Consider the following 12,500-nt stretch of genomic DNA (forward strand, 5'->3'; position numbering starts at 1 on the left):
CGTCACCTCCGTCACCTCCGCGCCCGAATCAACTAACACACTAATGATCCTCTCGCTCTCTCTCTCTCTCTCTCTCTCTCTCTCTCTCTCTCTCTCCCTCACTCTCTCAGTGCTGGGTCCACAGTGAATGAATTAAAACATGCCAAGCTAAGGTTAATTAGAAAATAGATTTCCCAGGGGGCCAGCACTTGTACATACATCGTTGCACGAGAACACACACACACACACACACACACACACACACCTTGGCTCACACACACATGCGCACCGTCCTCGCCGACATACATAATGTCCCACATAATTAGCGCGTGCAGCCCGCAGATGTTGCTCCGAATGAACATAAAAAAAATGATAACGGCCAATAACCGCAAACACGCCTTTCCAGCGGATACACACACGCGGTGCCGTGCGCCGTCTTTTCTTTTTTTTTCCCCCGTCCGCTGCGGCTCCTCACCAGCCGATAAGTGTGGCGCACGCCTCACGCGCACGTGCACAAACGCCGCCGTCGAGACGTTAGGGCCCCCGGATTGACAATCTCTCTCTCTCTCTCTCTCTCTCTCTCTTTTCCCCTCTTTCTCTCTCCCATCGCTGCATCTTTTCACCTCTGCAATTTCAAAGTGGAGCAGCGTCGCCAATACATTGGTGTGTGTGTGTGTGTGTGTGTGTGTGTGTGTGTGTGTGTGTGTGTGTGTGCGCGCGACCTTGCGCAAGACGCCTTGATTGATCACACCGAAGCTGTCAATCGATGAGTCTGGTCTGGGTGAGGAGATAAACCCGGTTCTATCTCGCGGACGAGCCGGGTTGCCAGTTGAGGCCGCGGCACCCCCAACAGAGGCCCCATTTCCGCGCAGTCCTCACCCATTACAATAACACTCTACATTGTAAACAGCAACGCAGTGACGACATTATCAATCCGTTAAATCCCACCGTGCATCATTCCCCGTTGAAGTGTGATGTTAATTCAACTTGTTTGTTGCTCCGCCAGACGGACCAAAACTCGGGGACGGCGCTCGCCACAGAGCTCCGACCTCCGACGCGTCGGAGCTCTAAATAATTCATGCCCCGTCGTCTATTTTAGGGCTGCGGGGCAGTCGGCCGCGCGTGCATTTTGGCCTTTTGTGTTCACGCGCAAAGAGTCGTTTTGTGTGGGTTTTTTTTTTTTTTCCGCCCGAGGGCCGCGGCGCGCGGCGTCTGAGTTTTGTCTGAGAATTACGTAATTGCGAGTATTTCGTGGAGTGAAAAGCATGCGTTTTTGGGCCAATCTTTTTTTTTTTTTACTCTCATGCCAACTGACAGGCTGAACAATGAGTGTTTTTCCTTCTCCTTACATAACATAAATATATATAACAAACACAGATTATCTGTGGTGCCGACTTGGATACAGACTGAACGCACACACAACAGAACCAAAAAAAAAAAACCTCGGGAATCGTGACCCTCAATTATTAATCGTGCTTTTAAAACATCGATAAACCGACTTGGATATGTTTTCAATTTCGCCGCGGTTCCCGTCGCGGCGTCCAAGCCACGGCCGCATGGACGTTTCAGATCCATTTTTACCATTTTTGGGGGTTTGAGATGAAAACAAGGCGAAGCAGCGTCGGAAGAATGCTTTTTAAAGGATGGGAAGAGAGCGACTGAGAGAGCGTCCCCGTTTACGCGCGCCGCTTTTTCTGTTCCCTTTAATGAGGAAACGGAGTGAAATAAAACAACGCCGCCGCTTCATTCAAATCAAATGCATATTGAATGCATTTGATGAATAAAACAAAATGGCTGCCGTTACTTGGACCGGCAACAGCTTTCTTTGCCTTCATGCAAATGCAACTTGTGGTTGAATTTCAAGTGGCTGAGTCAATTGGTTTGAATGTGGTGCTGCCGCAACCATTCTGCACTGTTTGCAAAAGTACGTCTGACCTACATGGTCGTTTTTGAAGCCAAAAGGACAAAAATTGAGGCCAAAGAAATTCCTGTCAATTCCTTTTTCGGTACTAAAGCGCCGTCCTGAATAGGGTTTTCGGAGCCAGCAGAACTAAGTCAGATGTTATTCCAGTCTCAAGTTTTGCCAGAGGCTTCCGCAAACAGAGGAGAAATTCACACTTCTCGCTAAAAGCTAACAGATGCCACTCAGTGTGCGGCGCAGCCGCCTGTGACTCACCAGCAAACCGTGAGAAGGCCTCTGATTGGCCGGTTACCTCAACGCACTCAGCGGATACATCTGTGATTGGTCACAAGGCTCCTTGGCTGATTAGGGACTGTTTGTAACTAGGAAACCAGTTTGGAACAAAGAAAGACAAAGTACAAAATGAAAGCCTTTTCATATGCGACAACCGAAAGTGTAATCTTAGGATACATATACAATTCATTTTGCAAATTAAATGTCTATCTTAGTGGCCCATTCAAGGATTTGATTTGTAGATAGGATACAAAGTCCATTTTATTCAGTTTTATTCCACAGGAACTCGCTTCGTTGACCCGTCTTCAAACTATTTTGGCCTTAAAGATAGATAAGAAAAAACAAGATAACACTATAAAATTGAGAACAAAATAAAATGTAATAAGTTTATGAACCCAATATAACGTTTAGTGGTTACACGAGGGCTGGGTGATAAAACGGTCAAGATAATTTTCACGATAACATCTTCCACGATGACACGGATAAAGTCATGGGATTTATTTCTCATTCCGTTCGATTCAGTTCAGAGTCATTCGTTTTTCCTCTACCTACAAATCCACGACACAAACAGCCAATGGTAAAGAGCAGAGGAACAACCATGTGACAACGAACAGCCAAACGTAAAGAGCAGAGGAACAACCATGTGACACGAGCAGCCAATCCTCAAGAGCGGAGGAACAACCATGTGACACGTGTATTATCACAGAGCCAACGACAATGATGTTATATTATATATTTAAATGTATATCATATATATTTATTTATTTTATTAATCTATTTTTTCATTTGCATATTTATTATTTTATTTAATTTATTCACTGTTTAATGTCAAGTCATGAGGATACACTTAAAACCAATAAATTGATCATTATTTTTATTATTAAATATATCTATAAATATTAATTAAATATATGTTGTGATAATTATCGACATCGATCAAGATTTAAAAAAAAAACAGATTGTGACGGCCATATGGTCCAGCCCTAGGTTCCTATCAAGTAAAGTGCATGTGTTTTATGCTGCATCGTATGTACCATAAAAAACATGCACATTACTATGATATTATTATCTCATTACATTGCTTGATAATAAGCGATACTCTGCGATAACAGTACTATTAAGAAGCAACACCTGTTCCATTCTTCCGTTCTTCAAGTTTCCCGAGAAGTAAGAATGCTCCTTCCTTTGAGCAGCGTGCTCTAATTCCGATCAGAGAGGAGAACGCGTACAAAAAGAGAACCTCCCCCACCCCCGTCCCCTGCAGCCACAAAGACGCTGGGGAGCACACACACACACACACACACACACACACACACACACACACAACCAGGTAAACAACCGAACGCAGAACACGACGAGTGCCATCCACAGCTTTCTTTTCTCCTCTTTCTATCTATCGCTAGCTCCATTCTTTTCTTTGCCCGATTCCTGCTTCCAGATCAATCCCCTATCACACACACACACACACACACACACACACACACACACACACAAACAGCGGAGGTAGAAATGAAAAGAGCATTTGCACACCTGAGTGAATAGGGCTCACAGGTGCGTGGGAGGAGAGCTGTGGGAGTCAAATAGGGTCTCGCTCACTTGCTCGCTCTCTCTCTCTCTCTCTCTCTCTCTCTCTCTCTCTCTCTCTCTCGCTCTCTCTCTCTGTAGGATGCTGTAGCTCCTAGGGTGTTTCACATTTCAGATTTTTGGATTGTTAGCGTGTATATGTGTGTATGTGTGTATGTGCGTGTGTGTGTGTGTGTGTGTGTGTGTGTGTGTCCCTGTGTGTGTCCCTGTGTGTGCAACCACCAGGAATATTTCTTCCTCTCTGGTCCCTGTGAGTATTTTTTATTTAAAAAAAAAGAAAAAAATTGGGGGGAAAACAACCCACAGGTTTCGCTTGACGCAACCTTTTTATATTTTTATTTATTTTTTCCCTTCAGGATCGTTCCCACCGATACTCACATCTCACGCCGATTACCTCACCAACTCAACAACAAACAGCTTCGGAGATAGGGATAAACACACACACACGCACACGCACACACACACACACACACACACACACACACACACACACACAAACACAAGAAAATGCACATGCACTGTCTTCGCACCGCTAAAATCCAATCACAAACTCATTGTTCAACACAAAATGGCGGCAACGGAAACGGACGAGGGCCCACATGTCGCAGCTGCTCACACACACACACACACACACAGACACACACACACACACGTGAAATTCTCAAACCTAATTACCCTAAACACACAAACGCCCAATCAGCGCTAACATCACGGATATAAACAAACACTCACACAATCAGAAATTAGCCATGCAATCACAACAAATCCTTCATTCCATCCAACACACACACACACACACACACACACACACACACACACACACACACACACACACATACGGTCACACTCCCACACACACACACACACACACTCCCACACAAGCAGACACACACTCACCGATGATGTAGTAGTCGTGCAGGCTCTTGAACTCGTGGCCCCAGAGGTTGGGCGAGAACTCCTGGAACTTGATGGTGAAGCGGCGTTCGCGCGTGGGCTCGTCGCACGTCAGCACGATGTTGGCGGGCCCCATCACCTCGCAGCGGTCCGCCTGCTCCCGCGTGGACACCAGGTACAGCTTGTAGAACTCGTACTCGGGGGTGGCCCGGGCGCTGTCCAGCGGCGGGCAGATCAGGTCCAGACGGTCGCCGATCTGCGGGTAGAGCACGTAGCCCTTGTCGTCGCGGAACCTGGAGGAGGAGAGGGAGAGAAATGGGGGGGAGGGGCGTCAGTCCAGAACCGAGTCTTATGGGAGGGCGGGTGGGAGGGCGGGGTGGGGGGGGGTGGTCCGACAGATGGTTTCCCCCCCCGCAACTTCCACTCCCTGTGGAGCAGGTGCAGGCGACGAGAAGTGGAGCTGCTCGGTGGACCGCACTGATGGTTGGAGACAGTGACTCCATGAAGCCATCCCCAAAACACAGCGAGAGAGAGCGAGAGAGAGAGAGAGAGAGAGAGAGAGAGAGCGAGAGAGAGAGCAAGCGAGAGAGAGAGAGAGAGCAAGAGAGAGAGAGAGAGAGGGAGAGAGAGAGAGAGAGAGAGAGAGAGACTAGGGCTCGGTGACATTGACTAAATCAAATAACTCGATGGTGGTAAATTGACAGTGTTTTGGGGCTGACTATCGAGTGCCTTCGATGAAATATGTACGCACAAGAAATAAGGCCGTAAAGACAGCACTTGACTAAATCACATTATCACAATACCCAAAGCCCCAGACGGTATCTTGCCTCGTACCAGAACACTGATAGCGTAATAATCCGACTGTAGTCATCTCCTCTGTGCCGAACCCCCCGTTCGGTGGGCTCGGTGCAACGGCAACATTTCTTAAAGGTCCCCCGAGAGCCCAATGACATGCAACCCGAAATGAATCCCCGGGAATGACTCAGACTCGGTTCCCCTCACCGCGCGGGGCCATCTTGAGCTGACAAGGCCAAACGTTATCGGTTAGTAAGCCCCCCCCCCCCGCCAGCCGCGCACACACACACACACACACACACACACACACACCTGAGGCACAGGATGACTTTACCGTACTCGGGCTGAGAGCGGAAACACGAGAAACTGGAGTGCGGGAGCGCCGGGACTTTATATCGAATGAAAAGAGAAAAAAAAGAAAGGCAGCGGCTCTGGGTAACGCACACCTGTCCTTCACCCGGGGACTTCGCGGACACAGCGTGTTCACCGGCACTTACGATGTAAAATACCGTGGCCATTATGCGGAAAGGGAAGGGTCATTTTTCGCTTGGAGATCAAGCCTATCCCTTCGCCACGCCAGCTTATTCGCTCGTACGCCGTATACCGCCCGTGGTAAGCTGAGACGGAAGCCTTATCTGTTTTGTCCGTGTTTGGCCGGCGGCGCACACCTGAGCGGTGCGGGCGGAGCACAGGAAGAGCTTTAGCAGTGGCCCCGGAGGGGCCTGGAGGCCTGCTGGGAAAAAACCCCCCCAAAAAAAAACACCGCGCCCATCGCTCATTACCAGGGTCGACCGGGGTTATCAGCCACTACTTAGACTGGAAAGGGAGCCACTCCAGCTCAATCACCACACACACACACAAACACACACACACACACACACGCACGCACGCACGCACACACACACAAACACACACTAAACTTTTTGCCGGTCTCAGACAGGCGAGTGCATGCTCTCTCGCCATTTATAGAAGTGAACTGTAAACATGGTGGCGGTTGCTGACATTCCAGCAAAGCCTGAACAGATAGAACTACAAGTACACACACACACACACACACACGCACACACACCTTCCTGTCGACACAAAAGGTTTCCCTAAACACTTCCACCCACATCCAAACACTCTCAGGCTAAGCTTTTTAAACACACACACACACACACACACACACACACTTAGATAACACACGCAGGGTAGCAGCAAACACTCTTCGCTGCCCGCATGACACATTCTGCGAGCGATGTCTGTCGGCACCCTGAGTCACAGCCGACCTGCGCTGCAGAATAGTGCCGAAAATAAGAGAGAGAGATAGAGAGGGAGAGCGATAGAGAGGGGGAGCGAGACGGGGGAGGAAGGAGCGTCGGGGAAAATAAATGCCACCGGGCAGGTGCGCTGGTCAAAGTACATTGAGGGAATGAAAATCTCACACACACACACACACACACACACATAGTAGGATTGTGTGGTTGTGTGTGTGTGTGTGAGAGAGAGAGAGATAGAGAGAGGGGGGGGGGGGGGCTATCGAACCTGCCAGGCAAGGTATGTAGCGGCAACAAAGAACTTCTGATAACAAGCTTGCAAAAAAAACAAAAAAACAACACAGGAAAACGGGAAAACAAAGGCGGCACTGAAACGTCGGGAGAACAGAAACGTACACACGCAAGAAAGAAAGAAAAAATATATTATTATAAGAGCTGGACCGAAAGAAAGAAAGTAAAAAAAAAAATGTTTTTTTTTTTAAAGAATGGCGAGGGCGGGGGAGGGAGGAAAATAAAAAATAAAAAATGGAAACCGATGTAGAATTCCCAGAGTTGGAATTAAGAATTCCCGGAGCGGAGACCGGTCCCCTCTCAGGGGTTAAAGCGGGTCGACGCGAAGTGAAAAGTCTCCGCGTCGAAAGATAAACACGGCCTGTCATTGTGTGTGTGTGTGTGTGTGTGTGTGTGTGTGTGTGTGTGTGTGTGTGTTGACCATGCCTCTCCTATGCAAAAACCACGCTGTGTCAATAAGTGCAGTGGTAGCACTCGCACCTGCAGGAACCCTTGGACACCGTGGCCGAGGACGCCTCAACGGACGCCAAAGGAGGACGAGAAGGGGGGAGTGGGGGGTGGGGGGGGGGGGGGGGGGGGACGAGAAGGAAGAAGGGAGGAGGGAGGGGAAGGGAGAAGAAGTGAGACGAGGTGAGATTTTAAACAACTTTCCCCGGAGTTCGCCCGCGTCGAAAATAGATGGCGGCGCGGGGAGACGCGTGCAGCCCCCAGCGACGCTGCGCTCCCTCTCCTCACTTTCCCTCCACTCGAATCTCTCCCCCCCACCCCTCTCTCTCTATCTCTCTCTCTCTCTCTCTCCCTCTCTCTATCCTGCTGTCGCTTTCCTGCCGTCCTCCCAAATCCCCCCCGATTGCTCCTTCTGTCCTTCATTTTTCATCTTAATTCGTCCTCTCTCCCGCTCTCTCCTTCCTTCTCCCTCTCACTATCCTTCCCTCTCTCGCCCTCCCTCCCTCTCTCTCTCTCTCTCTCTCTCTCTCTCTCTCTCTCTCTCTCTCCCTCCCTCCCTCTCTCCCCTTTCGCTCTGTCTCTCTTTCTCAGGCTGCCGACAATGGTTCCATTCATGCGGGCCACACTTTGAAAAACGCGGAGCCGGGGTTTGGGAGTGTGCGCGCGCGTGCGTGCATGTGCGCGCGCGTGTGTGCGTGTGGTGGTGGTGGTGGTGGGGGTGCTGAGAGGAGGAGGGTGGGTGTAGCACAGAGGTGACACAGAGAAGGAGGGGTGAGGGTGAGAGTGGGGTGTGAGGGGGGTGTCGGGGGTGCGCTCTTCTTTTCTTCCCCAGAACCCTTTCACGGACGAGGGGATGAGAGGATGGGGGGGCGGGGTGGAGTGCTGGGGTGGGTGAGAGGGCGGGTGGGGGCCAGAGACATCATTTTCTCAACCCCCGACCCCGAGAGCACGAGAGGACACTCCATTCCGACCCCCTCCAACACCCGAAAAAAAAAAAAAAAAGAAGACGCCTCTCACTCCACCCCTTTCTCTCACTCCGGGGCTGCACGTGCAGAAAATGAAACGATGGATGAAACGAGGATGATGATGATGATGATGGAGGTGACGAAGAGGGCTGCGGGCGTCACCCGCGGCGCTGGGGGGAGGAGGGGGGTGAGGCGGAGCGGGAGGCAATTAGGGGAGATGTTGAGCTCCTCCGTTTGTTCTAGATTTTGTCCGGCGCCTCCCCCTTTTAGGATTCAAATTCTCTCTCTCTCTCTCTCTCTCTCTCTCTCTCTCTCTCTCTCTCTCTCTCTCTCTCTCTACCTGGTTTTGGGAGAGGGAGCCACGTTTTTGGACCGATAGAAAGAAAGAAAGAAAGAAAAAAAGAAAGAAAGTAAGAAAGCCGAGCCCGCAGGTGCATCTGGCGGAGGACAAGTGGAGGGTGTGGTGACACCAGAATATGTAGTAGCGGGTTGGGAGAGATAGAGAGAGAGAGAGAGAGGGAGAGGGGGGGGGGGGATAGAAAGAGAAAGAAAAGCGATCTCCAAATAAACAAAGGATGAACGGGGGGAACGAACAGAAGCGAGAGCGAATAGAAAAACAAGATGAACCGCGAGAGCCCGTGATGAAATGCACTTCAATCCGTCTCACACGCAAGCGCACACGCACACACACACACACACACACACACACACACACACACACGCACACACACACACACACCCACAGACACACAGATAGAGGTGCGTTTATGTCATTGAGTTAACCTCCACCTGAGGAGCGTGCAACAAAAGACGGGGAGAGAGAGGGAGAGAGAGAGGGAGAGAGAGAGAGAGAGAGAAGCCTAAAATCTATTATGTTGTAATAAACTATGGCGGTATTCTGTTTCGCGGTGAGAAGATTTATGGCGGGAGCCCCCCTCCCCACTCCCCTGAACCCCCCCCTTATAAAGCTGTCCACGCTAATCTCACGGTATACACACCATAATCACTCCCCACACTCCCCCCATCCTGCCCAGTTTTAATGTACACACAGTGTCACGCACGCCGTGGGGGGCCACGCCCCATAATCCAATCTCCTGCTATTCGTAATGTACACTTCACACACGCAAACATGTGTGTGTGTGTGTGTGTGTGTGTGTGTGTGTGTGTGCCTGCGCATGAGGCCGCGGTGCTGCAACACCTGCAGGTCATCTAGTAGCTGTCTACAGCGAGTCCAGTGGGTCTCATTTAGTGGAGCGCTACTTTTCCACAGAACCACCAAACCGCACGCCCATGCGCGAACACACACACACACACACACACACACACACACACACACACACACACACACACACACACACACACACACACACACACACACACACACACAGCAGGACCATCGGTTTTGCAACGGACTCCATTGCTCTGTGCGGCGTGGGCCATTACCGCAGCTTGGGTCGCTAATGTAAAACACGTGTGGGCGGAAAAAAAGCTAAATGATATAAAATGGAGCTCGCCCATCATTTTGCCCGTTTTTTTTTTGTTTTGTTTTTGTTTGTTTTTATCTGTTTCCTGAGACTTCTCACTCACGCCGCTTGTCCGCGCTCCTCCACCGGATAGCGCGGGGGTTTTATCTCCAGACACCCGGCGGCTCGGTAATAGCGAAGAAATATTTTTCAAACTCACGGGTTGTGCACGCCAGCCTGCGTGGAGCCCTATTTAAAAACACAGACGCAGGTTGTCATTACGTTATTAGAGAGAATTTCCGACGCGTTTCCAAGCGCTTTGGACCAAATTGCGTTACCGCGGCGCAGGCTAATTGCAGTGTGTCCCGCGCGAGACGTGAAAGGTCTCGGGCGTTTTTGCGGAGCTGCAAAAGAAAAGTCACTGTAGCGTCTCATCCAGCGCCGGAAATACATTTTGGAAGGGAGCGCCCGGCGTTCTCCCGGTGAAAAGGCGGCCTGCGCGGCTCGAGTTTGGAGACGGAATTCCGTCGGGCCCGGGCTCGAAATAAAAGATGAAGCTGTCGAACCACATCGGGTTTTATCGCCCCGCCCAAACACGCTCCATGCTTTTGACGTCTCCTCGCCTCGTAATACCCCGCCACCAGAACTCACCCCCGCTAAAAAAATAATTAAAAATTATATTAAATATATTTAAAAAAAAAAAAAAGAAAATGTGGCCCCGTGCACGCCGCTGAACAAAGAAAGTTAAAATAAAAGGAAGCATCGGCCAGGGTGCGGCTGTGATCGCCTTCATTAAAGAAGCATCCAGCCCCCGAGCCCCCAGACCGAGCCGGGCGCCGGCGGATACGCAGAGGGGAAGCTCAGAGCGGAGACGCAGTGATCCGGGAAGACGGGACGAGAGGGGAGGCAGGGAGAGAGAGGGAGAGAGGGGGGGGGGGGGGGGTTGGGCGAGCGAGGGGGCCATAATGTAAATTTATGAGCGTTTGAGTGTCTCTCTCACTTGAAGGCCTGGCCCAGATACCTCCACACATGTCTATTATGGATGAAAGACGGAGGAAACCCAACATGTGATCGGAGAGAGACGGGGATGGTGGGGGGGGGGGGAGAGAGAGAGAGAGAGAGAGAGAGAGAGCGGAGGGGGGGAGACGGAGGGAGAGGGATGTAAGCAAGCAGCCGTGGAGAAAGAGTCGCGGCGAACAAGAGGAGGGGAGCGCAAGGTTGTTGAAAAGTCGGCGAGCGCTGGAAGGCCCTTCTGGAATGTTGGCGGTGAGGAACGACAAGCGGGGCTAATGGTTTCCAGATGCTGGGGGAGGGAGCGAGGGAGGGAGGGAGGGAAAAAGAGGAAAGAAAGGTGAGGGAGGAAGAGGGGGCGATGGTTGCGAAAGCGGCCATGTTTGAGGAGTTGCCGCACGGCGTCGCGGGACTTTGAAGGTAGCATTGTCCTTGTCTTCCCACACACACACACACAGCACACACACACACACACACACACACACACACACTCAAAGTCTGTCCGGAGGTGGTCCGGCATGCCGCGGTGTTGGTGTCACATCCAGTCTGCATCACGACCGCTGGTAACCATGGTGACGAGGGATGCGGCAACACTACATATTTTGGCATTTGCAAAGAGCACGTATGCCTCTCTCTCTCTCTCTCTGTCTGTTTCTCTCTCTCTCTCTCGCTCTCTCAGTGCTTTGCATATAATAGAATAGCATGCGAGGCGGCAGATAGTGAAACTTGTGGCTCCTGTAAAGAACCCGGAACTAACAGACTGACTGCGGGAGGGAGGGAGGGGGAGAGAGAGAGAGAGAGAGAGAGAGAGAGAGAGAGAGAGAGAGAGGGAGAGAGAGTCAGTCAATTTTTTTTCCTCTCCTCCTCCGTCTGGAACAAAGAGCGAAGCGACGCAAGCAGCCGTATTCAGGTCAAACACAACACAAACTTTCTTTCTTTCTTTTTTTTTTTTCCATTCCCCTTTTCTTTCTTCTCCCAGCAAACACAACCAGACGTGCGTTCGTTCGTTCGCTCGCTCGCTCGCTCGCTCGCTGGCTGGCGTGTTGGCGTGTTCCTCTCTTTCTTCTCCACTCTCTCTCTTTCTGTCTCTCTCTCTCTCTCTCTCTCTCTCTCTCTCTCTGGCTTATTTGCATTCTCTTGGTTTTCTTTATTTCTCATCTTTTCCGCGCCTGCCTTTTCTCCGCTCCTGTTCTTTGACGTCGCCGAGCACCGCTGGAAGTTTTATCGTGATTATTTATTAATTGAATTATTGCTTTGCGTTTTTTCTCCTTCCGGAAGCTTTGTCCTCTACGTGCAGGCGCTCACCTTCCTCTCCCGCTCGCCCGACTGGGGCCTCGTCCCCCCCCCCCCCCCCGCCTCTCTTTAGCTTCCCCAGCTTTTCTCAACTTTCTTTTTTTCAACTTTTTTTCCTTTCTACTTGTTGACGTTACAGAAGTCTCTCTCTCTCTCTCTCTCTCTCTCTCTCTCTCTCTCTCTCTCTCTCTCTCTCTCTCTCTCTTTCGCTCCCTACCTCGCTCGCCCAGTCTTTCTCTAACCCCAGCTTCTCCTCAATAAAAGATGAAGGGGAAGAAAAAAAAATTATATATATACATAGATATACTTTTTGGCTACTTTTTTGCTT

At 50.5% G+C, this 12,500-nt stretch overlaps 1 protein-coding gene across 1 annotated transcript in view; it reads right to left on the reverse strand.

Moving 5' to 3' along the window:
• Positions 1–12,500, reverse strand: part of efnb3b (ephrin-B3b) — a gene marked incomplete at both ends in the record, with an annotated part of 67,036 nt that overhangs the window by 28,206 nt on the left and 26,330 nt on the right. The window contains 2 exons of the mRNA XM_080023175.1: positions 4,655–4,944; positions 5,759–5,812. Of these exons, the coding sequence (XP_079879301.1) occupies positions 4,655–4,944; positions 5,759–5,812 (344 nt within the window). The remainder of the gene's footprint in view (positions 1–4,654; positions 4,945–5,758; positions 5,813–12,500) is intronic.

This window comes from Zeus faber (genome assembly GCF_960531495.2).
Source record: "Zeus faber genome assembly, chromosome: 22".
In the NCBI taxonomy this organism is placed as follows: Eukaryota; Metazoa; Chordata; class Actinopteri; order Zeiformes; family Zeidae; genus Zeus; species Zeus faber.